General features: G+C 36.0%; 1 protein-coding gene across 8 annotated transcripts in view; it reads left to right on the top strand.

The window, feature by feature from the left end:
* TOPAZ1 (testis and ovary specific TOPAZ 1) overlaps positions 1-18,558 on the top strand; it is a 102,630-nt gene that overhangs the window by 61,279 nt on the left and 22,793 nt on the right. For all 8 annotated transcript variants that reach the window (XM_045037984.1, XM_045037981.1, XM_045037979.1 and 5 more), the window contains 4 exons: positions 5,880-5,946; positions 7,250-7,424; positions 8,744-8,844; positions 11,307-11,472. In XM_045037984.1, coding sequence (XP_044893919.1) covers positions 5,880-5,946; positions 7,250-7,424; positions 8,744-8,844; positions 11,307-11,472 — 509 coding nt within the window. The remainder of the gene's footprint in view (positions 1-5,879; positions 5,947-7,249; positions 7,425-8,743; positions 8,845-11,306; positions 11,473-18,558) is intronic.

Here is an 18,558-nt window from a genome sequence, read left to right on the forward strand (position 1 = left end):
ATGAATCTGTTTAACGACAATGCAATGTCACATTTCCGCAGAATCCTCAAAAGGAGGCGAAAGCAAGTGTGCTTGGAAAGGTTCCTTGTTAAAGTTGCATGAAAAGAAAAAGATTCCACAGAACCAATAGATGGCAGCAATTCCGTTAGAAAGTCATTCTATACAATAACCCTCCTCTCTCTTGTCTCCCTCACACCAGCCACAAAGGTTTACAAAGGGAAGTACAGATTAATTTGTTTATTTTTCTTTATATTTTGTATTTTCTTTTTAATTTTATATTATAGTACAGTATTGTAATCATTTTTATATGAATATTTTTGGGTTGTGGAATGAATCATCTGAGCTTCCATTATTTCTTGTGGGGAAATTGACTTTCATATACAAGTGCTTTGCATTACAAGCATGTTTCTGGAACAAATTATGCTCGCAAACCAAGATTTTACTGCATAGGTGTGTGTGTGTGCGTGTGTGTGTGTATGCATGCAATGGAATATTATTCAGCCATAAAAAAGAATGAAATCTCACCATTGCAACAATGTGGATGGAACTAGAGAGTATAATCCTAAGTGAAATAAGTCAGAGAAAGACAAATACCATATGATTTCACTCATGTGTGGAATTTAAGAAACAAAACAAATGACTGTAGGGAAAAGAAGAGAGTGGCAAACCAAGAAACAGACACTTTGTATAGAGAACAAACTAATGGCTACCAGAGGGGAGATAGGCAAGGGGATGGGTTAAATAGGTGTGGTGATTAAGGAGGGAATTTGTGATAAGCACCCAGTGTTGTGCAGAAGTGTTGTATCACTAAATTATACACCTGAAACTAACATTATACTATGTGTTAACTAACTGGAATTTAAATAAAAACTTAAAATAAAAATTTAAAAATTAAAACACAAAGTTGCATCTCTATATACTAATAGTGAAGTATTCAGAAAAATCAAGAAAACAATCCCCTTTACAATAACCTCTTAACAAATAAATTTACTGAGGAGGTGAAAGATTTATACATTGAAAACCATGAAACATAAAAGTAATCAAAACAAAAAAAATAAAAAGATATTCTGTGTTCATGGATCGGAAGAATTAATACTGTGAAAATGTCCATGCTACCCAAAACTAACTATAGGTTCAATTCAATTCCGATCAAAATTCTAATAACATTTTTTTACAGAAATAGAAAAAACAATTTTAAAATTCATACAGAGCTACAACATACCCTGAATGGCTAAAGCAATCTTGAGCAAAAAGAACAAAGTACGGGATGGTGTATATATACAGAATATGTATTATTCAGCCTTTAAAAAGAAGGATATCCTACCATCTGTGACAACACAGATTAACATGGAGTACATTATGCTAAGTGAAATAAGGCAGTCACAGAAAGACAGATCTGCATGATCTCACTTGTATGTGGAATCTGAAGAAGTCTAACTCAGCAACAAATTAGAATAGTGGTTACCAGGAGATGGGGATGGGAGCAGATGAGATGTTGGTCAAAGGGTACAAACTTGTAGCTGTAAAATTAGTAAGTTCTGGAGACCTATTTTACAACATAATGACTATGGTTAATCATAACGTATTGTGTACTTGGAATTTGCTGAGAGTAGATCTCGTGTTCTCACCCCCCCCCCCATACACACACACTAGATGAGGTGATAGATACATTAACTATCTCAATGGTGACAATTATTTCACAATGTATATACATTGAGTAAAACATGTTGTATATCTTATATACAATTTTTATTTGTCAACATGCCTTGGTTTAACTGGGGGAAAAGTGTCAATAACAATGCTAGCTAGCAAGGGTTTAGGAAAAGTGTCTCTTAAATGTTTTGGTGGGAATGTAAAATTATATAGCCATTACGGAAAATAGTTGAGCAGTTTCCTTAAAAACTGAACATATAAAAATCAAGTATAGCATAGCATTGAACTATTGGGCATTTATTGTAATGAAATGAAAACTTGTACTCAAAAATTTGTGTACAAACATTCATAGCAGCTTTAATTGTAATAGCCAAAACCTAGGGGGAAAACAGATGTTCTTCAACAAGTGAATGAACAGTTCAGTTGTGGTACATCCATACCAAGGAATACTACTTAACCATAGAAATCAACAAACTATTGAAACATGAAACAAATTGTTCTCAAAGAAATCATACTGAATTTAAAAAGCCAATCTCAAACGCCACATGCTACGTGGTTCCATTTATATAACATTCTCAAAATGACAAAGCTGTAGATTTGGAGAACCACGTATGGTTGACAGGGGATGGGGATAGGGGTTGGGGGGTGAGTATAAATGGATAACATGAGGAAGTTCCTTTGTGGTGATGGAACAGTTCTATATCTGTATTGTGGTGATGGTAACATGAATCTATATATGGGATAAAATTGCATAGAACTACACACCCACAGATGAATGCATGTAAAAAGTGGTGAAAACTAAATAATATCTGTAGCCTAATTAACAGTATTGTAACAATGTCAGTTTCCTAGTTTTTATGTTGTTCTACAATTATGTAAGAAATCATCATTGGAAGAAGCTGGATGAAGAGTACCAGGACTAGGTACTATTTTGAAAATTTCTGTGAGTCTATAATTATTTCAGTATAAGTTTTTTAAGGGTAAGTACATATGTTAGATACAGCCCAGAGGGCTCTACCAATTTGTATACACGGTATGTATATATACATTATGTTTGTATAGATATGTTGTATTCACGGTGTATATGTTTGTATATGTGGTGTGTGTATATACGTATTTTGGTATATGTGCATATATGTACCTGTGGTGTGTGTGTGTATACATATATGTACACACACACATATATATCCATATATCCAGAAACTTCAGAGACTATTCAGCACAGCTTTGCTAACATAGTGTGTCATACTTTTTTATCTTTTCTAGTCTATTAGGTAACAAATGGTATTTCAGTGTTCTGATTTGCTTTTCTTTTACCATAAATGAGTTTAAAACTTTTCTTTTCATGTATTTGAGGGCTGTTTTTATACTTTTTGTTGTGAATTGTCTGCTCATGTCCATTTTTCTATTGGATTCTGGTTCTTTGTTCCTTAATATTTTTTTCTAGTTTGTCAGTTATCTTTTGAATTTGTTTATGGTTTTTACCATGCAAAAACTTTTATTTTTATTCAACCTACATTATCAATCTTTTTTTTTATTGCCTCAGTTTTGAGTCATAGTTATTTTTTATTGCATCTGAATTTTGAGTCATAATTTACCTACACCAAGGTTTTAGAGAAATTCACCCATGTTTCCTTATTTATATGGTTTCATTTCTATAGTTAGGTTCTTAATCTATTTGGAGTTTATTCTTATGTGTGGTGTAAGATACAGATCTAATTTTTTTTTCCATTGGTTGTCCCAGTTTTCCCAGCACCATTTATTTAATTTGAGTGATGTGAAATGCTACCTTTATCAAATACTAAATCTCATATGTGTTTGGGTCTGTGTCTGGACTTTGTATTCTATTCCACTGGACTATTTGTTTATTTGTGCACCAGTTCCACAGTATTTTAATTATAGAGGCTTTAGTAATATGTTTTAACATTTTGTGGGGATAATCCCCTGTGAAGTTTTTCTTTTCCATGTCTCTCTTGCTCTTCTTGCATGTATGTTTTATTGCCTGTAAGTAGTTTGTCTTACCTAACTGCTTTGGCTCCTACCTCTAGTACAGTATTGAATAATAATGGATAGGGCCACCTGGGTGGCTCAGTCGGTTAAGTGTCCGACTTCAGTTCAGGTCATGATCTCATGGTTCATGAGTTCGAGCCCTGCTTTGGGGCTGTGACATTTCAGAGCCTGGAGCCTGCTTCAGATTCTGTGTCTCCCTCTCTCTCTTTCCCCTCCCCTGCTACCACTCTGTCTCTCTCTCAAAAATGAATAAACATTAAAATTTTTTTAAATGAATAATAATGAGTAATAATGGATATGGTGGACATCTTTTCATTGTTCCTGATCATAGTGGAAATATCTCTAGAATTTTCTCATTAAATACAATAGTAGCTTTAGGACTAAGATATATGTATTTAATCACTCTAAGAAAGTGTCTCTCAGTCCCTGTATTCATAAGTGAATTGATGTTGAATTTTATCAGTCTTTTTTAATATCTATGGAAATAATCATGATTTTTTTCCCTTAGATTTATTAATATGGTATATGATATTGATGGATTTTCTAATACTGAAGTTGCCTTACATTTGCAAAATAAATACCACTCTGTCATGGTGTATCATTTTCTTAAGATGGTCTTGGATTCTGTTTGTCAATATTTTTAATTTTGTGGTAAAATACACATAATATTTACCATCTTAACCATTTTTAAGTGTACATTTCAGCAGTGTTAAATACATTCACATTTTTGTGCAGCCATCACAACCATCATCTGCGTAACTCTATTCAATTTTGTAAAACTGATTTGCTTGTTAATATTTTATCTAGCTTTTCTCATCACCGTTATAAGTGATATTGTCCTGTACTTTTCTTTCTTCCGCCTTTATCTAGTTTAAGTATCAATGTTATTTATACTTGATTCATGAAAGGAATTAGGAATTCCATTAAAAAATTTTTTTTAATCTTTATTTATTTTTGAGAGAGAGACAGAGTGTGAGCACAGGAGGAGCAGAGAGAGAGGGAGACATAGAATCCGAAGCAGGCTCCAGGCCCTGAGCTGTCAGCACAGAGCCGGATGCAGGGCTCGAACTCACGAACCATGAGATCATGACCTGAGCCGAAGCTGGACGCTCAACCGACTGAGCCACCCAGGCACCCCAAAGAATTCCATTTTAATGCTTATAGAGCATTATAAGTTAATTTATAAAGCATTGGGACTAATTATCAAAACTAACCCCATAATTTGATGTACAGTAATGGCACCCTCTTCTTCCTTTTTTCTTCTTTTTCTCTTTCCAGTTGCCAAAGGATGTTTCTTCTTCATTTTTGTTGTTTTTTTCTTTCCCAGAAGCTATGCATTTTATAAATTGTGTTCTTTTTTTTTTTTTTTTTCAAAAAAATTTTAAGTTGATTTATTTATTTTGAGAGAGAGCACAAGCAGGGTATGGGCAGAGAGAGTAAGAGAGAATTCCAAGCAGGTTCCACACTGTCAGCACAGAGCCCAGTTCAGCTCAGACTCACAAACTGTGAGGTCACAAACCTGAGCAGAGATCAAGAGTCTAACACCTTAACTGACTGAGCCACCCAGGCATCCCTAGATTGTGTCCTTCAAATCATACAAACTTTTAAGTTCCTTCTGCGTGATTTGGGTTATAATCTACCCGGTTTTTGTTTTGTTCTATGGGTTTTTTAAAAATCATTTTCAAATTTAGTATGGACTTTGTTGTATTTTTTTAATCAGTGTTAGGTTCCATCTGTTCAGTTTTCCTCCACAGGGTTTTTGGTTTTTGTTTTTTGGTTTTTTTGTTTGTTTGGTTGGTTGGGGTTTTTTTGCATTGTTTTTGTTCTGGTCTGTTTCTGCTTATCACAAATCCTTGTGGATCAGCAAGGATGAAGTGGGAGCAGGAGAGAACAAGTGCTGGTTTTAATGTTTTTCTTCTCTTTTTATTCACAATTATTTTGAAGCTTTGGCATTTTCTGTCTTAGTTACTTTACAGGCTGAAGGTATGGTTTCATGTAGAATTTCCTTTTTCATTCCTGTTGCCTATGGTTTGGGGAAGAAATAATGTGAGGTGGGTATCTATGCATTTACCATTTTCTTCAGCTCTAAAGAATTTTTATAGATACTGCATTCCTTTTTTTCCACTCTCTGAGGTATATACTTTGGAACAAGTGAATTAGGGACAATAGTGACTTTGGGGGGTGTGAACATAATTAATGCTTTTCTATTGTTAAAGGTTACGGATGAGGCAGTTTAAACAGAACTGGAAATGTGATTTAGATTCAGCCTTGAATGAAATACAGGTATGACATTTACTTTTTTAAATAAATAGCTGTGATCTCTGAAAACCAGTAATAACAAAGGACCTTGAATAGTAAAAGTTTTAGGAAAAGTTTTTTTTTTTTCAGCGTTTTTTTTTTTTTTTTTATTTATTTTTGGGACAGAGAGAGACAGAGCATGAACGGGGGAGGGGCAGAGAGAGAGGGAGACACAGAATCAGAAACAGGCTCCAGGCTCCGAGCCATCAGCCCAGAGCCTGACGCGGGGCTCGAACTCACGGACCGCAAGATCGTGACCTGGCTGAAGTCGGACGCTTAACCGACTGCGCCACCCAGGCACCCCAGGAAAAGTTTTTAAAATGTGACTGTTATACAAAGAAAGTGCTCAAGAAAAAAGTTTAATTTTTTTAATACTTTGAAATACAAATGTAACTTCTAGAGTTATGGACTATTCTAAAAATAATTCTGGAAATAATTGGCTCATTTCCAAAGTTAACTTCTATCAAGGTATAATAATCTAAGGCTTAATTAGCCTTTAATTCTTATCACTGGACAGACTCAGTGCATAAGAAAGTTGGCTTTCTTGTCACAGTCCATGGATGGCTGCGATATGTGAGATAATAGTGGAAAGCCAAGGCCAGTGTGCCTTTTCCAGGCGTTTGGAGGATAAGAAATGGAGAACTTTCAGGACGATTTTACTGTTTGGTTTAAGATGATTTTTATAATCATGTAGTAATTGTTGGCCTAGTCTTAATTAGTATTTATATCCTTGAAACAGTCTGTTGGTATGGAAAACTATTTCTTTGTTTATAATAGAAAATAATGAGAAGATGTTAAGTTTACTGAAATTTACTTTGTATTCCCTATCATAGAAGAAATGTAATTCCCAAAATGATATTTGGGCCCCAAATCATAAATGGGGCCAAATAATAGTAAAATGCAATCTGTAAAAGTAGCAAAATAATGTATTTCTCTGGAGACAGCTCAAATCATATTGCTAATTATCTCTTTTCCATAAAATCTATCCTACTGTCTAGTTCAGGTTTGAGGGTGACATCCTTAAGTACATTAGGAACAAGACGATTAAAACAAATGGACATTGCCATCTGGAACTTATAGAGACTGTGCTATAGTCAGAAACACAAATTGTATGATAGAAAGTTTTTTAATGGTATAACACTGCTGGTAAGTTTATAAGACCTATGGAGATTGTCTTATTAATTTCTGTATATCTAATGTCAGCATGTGCCTATTCCATAATATGTTTGCATAATGACAGCTTTCTTTCTCTTTTTTTGTTTTGTTTTGTTTCTAATAATTCTGATAGCATTGTAAAGAAAAAGGTGACTGGACCAAATTGGGAAATTTATACATTAACATAAAAATGAGCTGTGGAAACTTTACAGATTTCCAGAGATTTTGTGCTTGTATTGCTGAAACACTAACACAAAACTGTAAAGAAGAGAGACCAGGCGTTCCATTTTGTGAATTTGCTGAAACAGGTAAAATGTCACTATTTGGGTCTGAGTATTATGTGTGTTAGCGTGGTGCAGTGTTCTTAACAGGAATGTAAAGCTCTTAATATTTTCCACATTGGGGATAAGTTAATATTGCAGATTTCAGATTTCTCTTTATAAATATTTCCATCTTTTTGTTATTAAGTTAGATTATAATGATATAAGGTCAAGAATTGGTGTTTTCATAATCTCATGCTTCATGTTTTATTTTTCTTTTCATTCAGATGGGTAAAACTATTCCTAGCAAATTATACTGGAGCGCCTGAATTTTTGAATCATTTAAGTTGTTACTATCTTCACTACAAGTCAACAAAATTCATGTTTTTGAGACTTTTTTGAGCTCTTCGCTGCTATTTATATATTTTTAAAATGTTTATTTGTTTATTTTGAGAGAGAGAGAGAGTGAACATAAGCAGAAAGAGAGTCCCAAGCAGGCTCCCCACCATCAGCGCAGAACCTGACACAGGACTCAATCCCACAAACCGTGAGATCATGGCCTGAGCTGAAATCAAGAGTCAGACACTCAACTGACTGAGCCACCCAGGTGCCCCTTCACTGCTGTATATTCTTTATCAGGGGTCAGCACATGTTTTCTGCAAAGGGCCAGGTAGTAAATGTTTTAGGCTTTACACATTCACATTTAATCTGTGTTACATAGTTTTCTTTTCCTTTCAAACAACCCTTTAAAAATAGGGAAACATGGGAGGCTCCTGGGTGGCTCAGTCGGTTGAGTGTCCGACTTCAGCTCAGGTCAAGATCTCACAGTTCGTGAGTTTGAACCTTGTGTTGGGCTCTGTGCTGACAGCTCAGGGCCTGGAGCCTGCTTTGGATTCTGTGTCTCCCTCTCTCTCTCTGCTCCTCCCCTGCTCACACTCTGTCTCTCTCTCAAAAATAAATAAATATTTAAAAAAAAATTTTTTTTAAATAGGGAAACATGGGGCACCCAGGTGGCTCTGTCAGCATCCGACTTCAGCTCAGGTCATGATCTCATGGTTCGTGGGTTCGAGCCCTGCATCAGGCTCTGTGCTGACAGCTCAGAGCCTGGAGCCTGCTTCTGATTCTGTGTGTGTGTCTCTCTCTCCCAAAAATAAATAAAAACATTAAAAAAATTCTTTTTAATAGGGAAACCATTTTTAGCTCTCAGGCTATACAAAAACAGACCACACACCAGATTTGGCATGTAGGCTGTGGTTTGCCAACACCTGATCTTTGGTCTAGTATCAATAATTTCATGTTAATTTGCCTTTTCTGTCATTTTAAATGACTTTTTCCACCTTTTCCCATATGCCTACTTTGTGTTCCAGTTAGCAAAGATCCACAAAATAGTGAAGTAGATAAAACTTTGCTGGGAAGAATTGGAATCAGTGCTATGTACTTCTATCACAAGCTGTTGCAGTGGGCCAAGGTATGTCATTAAATTTTGTTTGGGCTTGGTACAGAAAGTGTTAATTTTAAATTTTTTAACAGAATATAGTTAGCACTACAAATTAGAAATTTGCTAATAATGTTACAAGTGGCAAAATGAGTCCCAGACTAGTAAGTGAATTATTAGGTAGTGTATTAAGCAAACGTGGAAAGGAAGTATCAGGAGACCAGCTACCCTGAAGTATCTCACTATAGGGAGCACTTAGGAAGCTGTGCTAAATACCATTTTGCAAGAGTTCAAGACCTTTTTTTTAAGATGAATCTGGGAAGCTCACAACAGAACTTCTTAAAAATCATCTCCTAGAATGCTCTGGAACACTATATCCCATATATCTTGATATCTGCTTTGGGATATCTACATAGAAGTGGTCTAGTTATTCTGGACTATACTGAACTACCATTCTTTAGATTTCCCTGAGGTGTCAGGTGGTTATAGATTCATTAAAGTGAAATAAAGGACAGGAATATCTAAAACAAGAAGTAAGTGCTGAGGGATAAATGGAGCAGTTGAGAGTGTGGTCAATACTGAATCAACTATTATGTCTTTTTGTTACTACTTCTTATATTTCATATAATTGAAGGTGAATTGAATAAGTTATAATTGAATATGTTCAATAACATTTAAGCACAGGGTCACTCCTACATATACAAATTCATGGATATTAAAAATTTTAATGCTTATCTATTTCTGAAAGAAAGAGACAGGGCGTGAGCGGAGGAGGGGCAGAGAGAGAGGGAGACACAGAATCCAAAGTAGGCTTCAGGCACCGAGCTGTCAGCGCAGAGCTGGATGTGGGACTTGAACTCATGAACCACAAGATCATGACCTGAGCCAACATGGACACTTAACCTGCTGAGTCACCCAGGCACCCCCATGGATTTGTTTTATTTAAAAAACAACAACAGTGGCACCGGGGTGGCTCAGTCGGTTGGGCGTCTGACTTTAGCTTAGGTCATGATCTCACATTTCGTGAGTTTGAGCCCTGTGTCAGGCTCTGTGCTGACAGCTCAGAGCCTGGAGCCTGCTTCAGATTCTGTGTCTCCCTCTCTCTTTCTACCCTCCTCCACTCATGCTCTGTCTGTCTCTGTCTCAAAAATAACTAAACATTAAAATTTTTTTTTTAAAAAACAGCAACAGAATCCTTATATATAAGGTCTTCAGTCTCCAAGCTCTTCATGAGGTTTAGCACCTACTGTGATGTGTGATCCCATACCAACTGATGTGTGATTAGTATGTGATCCCATACTGGGATGGGCAGAACGTACCTTGTCCCTGGTCTCACAATCTAGTTTAAGGTTCATCATAGCATTAATTTCTTAGATATTTAATGCTTGAGAAATTGAGGACTACATGATAAAATCTTTTTGAAAAAGATAGATTTTGCTACAATTTTAAGGCATATTTTAATTTTATTTGGTTAATACTATCTCTTATGAGGTTGGTGAGTTTGTACCTGAATTTTGATTTAAAATTTTCACTGTCTTGTTTGAAACAAATACTTTATTTATTTTACTTAGTATGAATTTTTTTAGTGGAAACCTATTCCTTTTGAACACAAAATTATTAAAATTAAGTTAAAGCTTTCCCTTTAAAAATGCACTCATTTATATAGGCAACTTAAAAATACTTTGACATCACAATATGAATCTGACTCAGCTAGTATAGAATATAATATAAAACAAGGGTCCATAAACTAAGAGCCAGATCTGGCCCTCACCTGTTTTTTTTACATCTCAAGAGGTAAGAGTGTTTTTTACATTTTTAAACAGTTACAAAAGAAAAACAGCAACAACTAAAAAGAATGTGCAACTGACTAAATGTGACCTGCAGAGCCTAAGTATTTACTATCTGGCTGTCTATAGAAAAAGTTTGCTGACTCTTGATATAAAATAATAATATATGTCTCATTTCTGATGTCCACACTAGAGCTAATCTTTTATGTAGACTATGTGAATAGTCTATTGAATAAAAAAGACAGTTTCCAGTCAGTAGTTTTATTCTTTTTTTTCCCCCACTGTCATTCTTCCTATAAATTTGATAAGACATTATCTCGATTTTCACTGTCTCTCCCTCTTGACTCTTAGGGTGATCAACAGAAGAAGTGCAGAAACTTGTAATCAGTAGTTTTCCGCATTAGGGCAAGAACTCCTTTTTCCAAAAGAAATCTTTAAGGGAAGCACAAGTATAAAAACACTTGAAAAAAGGAGTCAGCAGTGTGAGGATTAATAGTGAGGCAAAGCCCTGCTTCCTCCCCTTCCCTGTCTGTCTTTGTGGCTAAGCAGGAGGGGACTAAAAACAGGGATTTTAGAGCAGTTTGAAAACCATCAGTATAGAAGGATGATTAATATCGGATAATTGGTTTGTATATAATTACTCATTGTGTACCTCTGTGATACTCTACATGAATGATATTCAATGAGTGTTCTTTACTTTTACTCTAGGGAAGGAAGGTCTTAGATAAACTATATGAATTGAAAATACATTTTACAACTTTAAAAGGACTTACAGGGCCTGAGAAGTTAGCACCAAGATGTCAAATTGTGAATATTGCAGCAGAAATTTTTCTAAAAAGTGGAAGCCTAGATGGTGCCATTTGGGTATTGAGGGGTAAGTTCTGATATATGTAAGCAAATTATAATTTGTTGTTACAAATTCTTGTCTATGTAATTACCTTAAATTGATGTTGAATTGTGAATGGCAGTTTGACCTAATAAACCCTAGTGATCATGTGCATAGGAAAGGTGGTTGATGTGTTAAATGGAAGGAGAAAGTTAACCTCACTTTAAAGAAAAAATCATATGACCCTTTGTTGAAAAGCTAGTTCTTACTTCAGCCCAGGCACCATACTAATAAATGCTTTACATCAATTATCTCAGTTAATTTTCATAGAAACTCTACAAGTTTGGAATTAGTATAACCCCCTTTTTTTGTTAGTTAAAAAATGTCAGAGACATTAAGCCACTTGCCCAAAATGATACAAGAAGTAAGAAGTGGAGGCTGGATTCAAACCCAGACAGTCCAGCTTCGGCGCCCAGGCTTCAGCTACCACTGGGGCAGGTAAATCCCTATTGATAATCTGCATGAACTTTTAACCTTTGTACATACAGGCAAACATGACTTCAAGCCAGGACAAGCAAGGTTACTTCCCTAGTAAGTCAATCCTTCTAGCAGAAATCACAATTTCTAGCAGAAGTTAAGCCAGGAGAAGCAATTAAGATTGGTTTGCTATGAGGTAAATGAAAACTTAGAGATCACACTGGTAACACAACATGCTACATGATGGTACCTCTGGCTGCTTAAACCATCAGGCAGATTTCATTTGATAAAATGGGATAACAGTGAAGAAACCTCAAGAATCTCTGGGTTTATGGGGCAACTGGGTGGTTCAGTCAGTTAAGCATCTGAACAACTCAGGTCATGATCTCACAGTCCATGGATTCGAGTCCTGCATCAGGATCTGTGCTGACTGACAGCTCAAAGCCTGGAGCCTGCTTCGGATTCTGTGTCTCCCTCTCTCTGTGTCCCTTCCCCGCTCATGCTCGCTCGCTCTCTCTCTCTCAAAAATAAATAAACATTAAAGAAATTAAAAATCTCTGGGTTTAGGTAGAAAGATAGAATATATGCACAGGTAGAGCAAATAGATAATCTTTACACTAACACACAAGCACATATACATGCACATACATATGAATATATAATTTATTATATACGTGGAATAATTGCATACATATATGTAATGCCTTGTATTTGTTCAGGGCTGAGAGTTTATGGAATACAGAGGTTCTGAGTGGACTTCAGGATCAAAAGCTTGTTGGAAACGGTTTTCTCCAACTTAACAAATATAGCCAGTGAAGTTTGCTAAGTGGGGAAGGGTAACCAAAATACAAAAATAGAAATTAGCAAGATGTAAGCCAGAGCTCACAAGCTTTGTTGGAAAGGAGAGATGTGGTGAGAATGGAAAGGTTAAAATGGTTGATAAAAATGAGCGTGAGTCACCTTATGATAGGAAATTTCAGCCTAAAAATTCTGGAAAAACCAATCTTTCTCAAACTAGAGCATGAAGGAGGGTTTGTGTGAAGGGTGTAAAATGAACTGTGGATATTTAAAATTTTTACAATTTTAATGTTCTCTTTAAAAATTCTGTAAGTTATAACACAGGATTTCCTTTTGCAGGGATAATTTCAACTGAAAGTCATTTTCATAAATAAAAATTTACTTCTTCAAAAGAAAGACCCACAGAAGTATACTAAGTTCTCCCCAGAATTATTTTATTGTTAAAAGCATTCTGCAGTAAACAGGCCTTTCTCAAGAAAGGAAATACAAAGGACTCTATCTCACTTGTAATACATGAGTGCAATACTCACAATAAAAATATACATTAAAATGACAAAATACCTGTCAGAGTAGCAAAATAAGAGTTTAGTGATATACTTTTCATGAAAGTATAGAGAAACAGGCATTCACATACATTGTCTTTAGGGGCTTTTTGGCAAAATATCTGTTAAAATCTAATAGTGCATATTTTCTTTTATGTTTCATCTCTATTTCTAGGAATTTCTCCTGCAAACACAAGTATGTACTGTAAGTTGTCTACAATCTTTTTTTGAGAGAGAGAGATAGATTGAGAGAGTGTGCATGAGCAGGGAGAGAGGGACGAAGGAGAGAGTGACAGAGAGAGAGAGAGAGAGGATCTCAAGCAGGCTGCATGCTCAACATGGAGCCCAACTTGGGGCTCGATCCCATGACCCTGGGATCATGACCCACACTAAAGGCAAGAGTCAGATGTTCAACCAAGTAAGCTACCCAGGAACCCCTAGAATATATTTTTTAACCATCACAGTGCTAACAAAGGATTCCACATAACTTAAATGTTTCATTAAGAAAGTACAAGTTGATTGTGTGATAGCCATATGATGGAGTAGAATAAGGCAGATCTACAAATAATCATTTGGAATGTTCTCCAGGATCTGTTGCCAGATGAAAAAAGGAATGTGCAGAACAGTGTCCACAGTAATGTAAATAAGATGGACACACACGTATTTCCTTTTATATCCTTAAAATATTTTTAGAAGGATGCACAAGAAACAAAGAATGGTGTTTGCTTCTGGAAAGAAGAGTTTAGTGCTTGGAGGACATGGATAGGAGGCAGATTAACTTTTTCCATATGCTTTTTCTATATTTTTTCCTTTTATTTTTCTTTTTTAATTATTTTTTTCCAAATTTTTATTGAAATAGTATTTAGATAACATACAGTGTAATGTTGGTTTCAGGAGTAGAATTTAGTGATTCATCACCTACGTATATCACCCAGTGCTCATCACAACAAGTGCCCTCCTATTAATGCCCATCATCCATTTAGCCCATCACCCATCCACCTCCCTTCATCAACCATCAGTTTGTCCTCTATTGTTGATAGTCTTTGGGGTGCCTGGCTGGCTTAGTTGGTTAAGTGTCTTGACTTCGGCTCAGGTCATGATCTCATGGTTTATGGGTTCCAGCCCTGCTTTTGCTGTCAGCACAGAGGATACTTCAGATTCTCTATCCCACCCCCTTCCCCTGCTCACATTCTTTTCTTCCTCTCTCTCTCAAAAATGAACATTAAAAAAAATATTTAAGTCTATTATGGTTTGTTTCCCTCTCTCTTTTTCCCCCTTCCCCTATGTTCATCTGTTTTGCTTCCTAAATTATACATATCTGTGAAATAATAAGGTATTTGTCTTTCTCTGACTTATTTTGCTTAGCATAATACACTCTACCTCCATCCACATCATTGCAAATGGCAAGATGTCATTCTTTGTGATGGTTGCATAATATTCCATTGTATATCTATACCACATCTTTATCCACTTATCAGTGGACACTTGGACTCTTTCCATAGTTTAGCTATTGTTGATAATGCTGCTATAAACATCAGTGTGCATGTACCCCTTCGAATCTATATTTTTGTAACCTTTGGGTAAATACCTACTAGTGAATTGCTAGTTCATAGGGTAGTTCTATTTTTAAATTTTTGAGGAATCTCCATACAGTTCTCCAGAGTGGCTACACCAGTTTGCATTTCCACCAACAGTGCAAGAGGGTTCCCTTTTTAGACATCCGTGCCAACATGTGTTGTCTCTTGTGTTGTAAATCTTAGCCATTCTGATAGGTGTGAGGTGGTATCTCACTGTAGTTTTGATTTGTATTTCCCTGATGATGAGTGATGTTGAGCATTTTTTCATGTGTCTGTTAGCTATCTGGATGTCTTCTTTGGAAAAATGTCTATGAATGTCTCCTGCCCATTTCTTAACTGGAATGTTTATTTTGGGGGTATTGAGTTTGATAAGTTCTTAATAGATTTTGGATATTATCTTTCTCAGACATGTCATTTGCAAATATCTTCTCCCATTCTGTAGGTTGCCTTTTAGTTTTGTTGATTGTTTTCCTTTGCTATGCAGAAGTTTTTTATTTTGATGAGGTCCGAATAGTTCATTTTTGCCTTTGTTTCCCTTGCCTCTGAAGACATGTCTAGTAAGAAGTTGCTATGACTGAGGCCAGGGAGGTTGCTCGCTGTGTTCTCTAGGATTTTGATGGTTTCCTGTCTCACATTTAAGTGTTTCATCCATCTTGAATTTCTTTTTGTGTATGGTATAAGAAAGTAGTCCAGTTTCATTCTTCTGCATGTTGCTGTCCAGTTTTCCCAGTACCATTTGCTGATGAGATTGTCTTTTTTTCCATTGGATATACTCTTCTGCTTTGTCAAAGATTGGTTAACCACATACTTGTGGGTCTAATTCTGGGTTTTCTGTTCTGTTCCATTGATCTGTGTCTGTTTTTGTGTCAGTACCATACTGTATTGATAACTGCCGCTTTGTAATACAGCTTGAAGTCCAGAATTGTGATGCCTCCCACTTTCCTTTTTCTTTTTTTTTTTTAATGTTTATTTATTTTTGAGAGAGAGAGCATGAGCAGGGGAGGAGCAGAGAGACGGGAGACACAGAATCTGAAGGAGGCTCCAGGCTCTGAGCTGTCAGCACAGAGCCTGACACAGGGCTTGAACTCATGAACCATGAGAGCATGACCTGGGCCAAAGTTGGACGCTTAACCTGACTAAGCCACCCAGGCACCCCTCCTTTTCTTTTTCAGGATAGGGATTGCATTAAATGTGTAGACAACTTTGGGTAGTATCGACATTATAACAATGTTTGTTCTTTCAATCCACAAGCTTTCCATTTCTTTGTGTCCTCTTTAATTTCTTTTTTTTTTAACCTTGATTTTTTATTTTTTAAAATTTACATCCAAATTAGTATATAGTGAAGCAATGATTTCAGTAGATTCCTTAATGCCCCTTACCCATTTAGCCCATCCCCCCTCCCACAACCCCTCTAGTAACCCTCAGTTTGTTCTCCATATTTATGAGTCTCTTTTTGTTTTGTCCCCCTCCATGTTTTTATATTATTTTTGTTTCCCTTCCCTTATGTTCATCGGTTTTGTCTCTTAAAGTCCTCATATGAGTGAAGTCATATGATTTTTGTCTTTCTCTGACTAATTTCACTTAGCATAATACCCTCCAGTTCCATCCACGTAGTTGCAAATGGCAAGATTTCATTCTTTTTGATTGCCGAGTAATAACTCCATTGTATATATACCACATTTTCTTTATCCATTCATCCATCGATGGACATTTGGGCTCTTTCCATACTTTGGCTATTGTTGATAGTGTTGCTATAAACATAGGGGTGTGTCCTCTTTAATTTCTTTCATAAGTGTTCTATAGTTTTCAGAGTACCAATTTTTTACCTCTTTTGTTAGGTTTATTCCAAGGTATCTATGGTTTTTGGTGCAATTTTAAATGGGATTGATTCCTTGATTTATTTTTCTTCTGCTTCTTTTGGTGTGTAGAAATGGCAACAGATTTCTGAACATTGATTTTATATCCTGCAACTTTGTTGAATTTATATATTAGTTCTGGCAATTTTTGGTGAAGTCTTTTAGATTTTCTATATAGAATATCATGTCATCTGCAAAGAGCAAAGGTTTGACTTCTTCATTGCCGATTTGGATGCTTTTCATTTCTTTTTGTTGTCTGATTGGTGAGGCTAAGACTGCCAATACTATGGTAAGTAACAGTGGTGAGAGTAGACATCCCTGTCTTTTTCCTGGCTATACAGGAAAAGCTCTCAGTTTTTCTCCACTGAGGATAATATTGGCTGGGGGTCTTTTGTATATGGCCTTTATGATGTTGAGGTATGTTCCATCTATACCTACTTTGTTGAGCATTTTTGTCAAGAGCGGAGGCTATGTTTTGTCAAATGCTTTTTTTTTTTTAATCTATTGAGAGGATATATGGTTCTTTTCTTTTATTGTGGTATATCACATTGATTTGCAAATATTGAACCAGCCCTACAGCCCAGGAATAAGTCCCACTTAATTATGGTAAATAATTCTTTTAATGTATTGTTGGATTTGATTTGTTAGTATCTTGTTGAGAATTTTTGCATCCATGTTCATCAGGGATATTGGCCTGTAAGTCTCCTTTATAGTGGGGTCTTTGTCTGGTTTTGGATTCAAGGTGATGCTGTCCTCATAGAATGAATTTGGAAGTTTTCCTTTCATTTCTGTTTTTTGGAAGTTTGAGAAGAATAAGTATTAACTCTTTTTTTTTTAATTTTTTTTTTCAACATTTTTATTTATTTATTTTTTGGGACAGAGAGAGACAGAGCATGAACGGGGGAGGGGCAGAGAGAGAGGGAGACACAGAATCGGAAACAGGCTCCAGACTCCGAGCCATCAGCCCAGAGCCTGACGCGGGGCTCGAACTCCCGGACCGCGAGATCGTGACCTGGCTGAAGTCGGATGCTTAACCGACTGCGCCACCCAGGCGCCCCTAGAATAGGTATTAACTCTTAAATGTCTGGTACAATTTCCCTGGGAAGCCATCTGGCGCAGGACTTTTATTTGTTGGGAGATTTTTGATTACTGATTCCGTTTCTTTGCTGGTTTGGGTTCAGATTTTCTGTTTCTTCCTGTTTCAGTTTTGGTTGTTTGTGTGTTTCTAGGAATTTGACCATTTCTTCCACATTGACCAGTTTGTTGGCATATAATTTGTAATATTCTCATAATTTTATATTTCTGTGATGTTGGTTGTGATCGCTCCTCTTTCATTTGTGACTTTATTTGTTTATTTTATTTTTGATAAGTCTGGCTAGGGGTTTATCAATTTTATTAATTCTTCCTGAGAACCAGCTCTTAGTTTCATTGATCTGTTCTACTGGGTTTTTTTGTTTGTTTCTATTTTATTTATTTCTGCTCAAATCATTATTACTTCCTCTATTCTGCTGGATTTAGGCTTTATTTGCTGTTCCTTTTCTACCCTCTTTAGGTGTAATTTAAGTTGTTTATTTGAGGCATGTCTTACTTCTTGAGGTAGGCCTGTATTACGGTATACTTCCCTCTTAGGACCACCTTTGCCATATCCCAAAGGTTTTGGACTATCATGTTTTCATTTTCATTTGCTTCCATGTATTTTTTTAAATTTCTTCTTTAATTTCCTGGTTATCCCATTTATCCTTTAGTAGGAGTTTAGTCTCCAATAATTTGCAGTCTTTCCAAATTTTTTCTTATGGCTGACTTCAGGTTTCATAACGTTGTGGTCTGAAAATACGCATGGTATGATCTCAGTTTTTTGTACTTGTTGAGAGCTGATTTGTGACC

Source organism: Felis catus, chromosome C2, assembly GCF_018350175.1.
Source record: "Felis catus isolate Fca126 chromosome C2, F.catus_Fca126_mat1.0, whole genome shotgun sequence".
NCBI classification, from domain to species: domain Eukaryota; kingdom Metazoa; phylum Chordata; class Mammalia; order Carnivora; family Felidae; genus Felis; species Felis catus.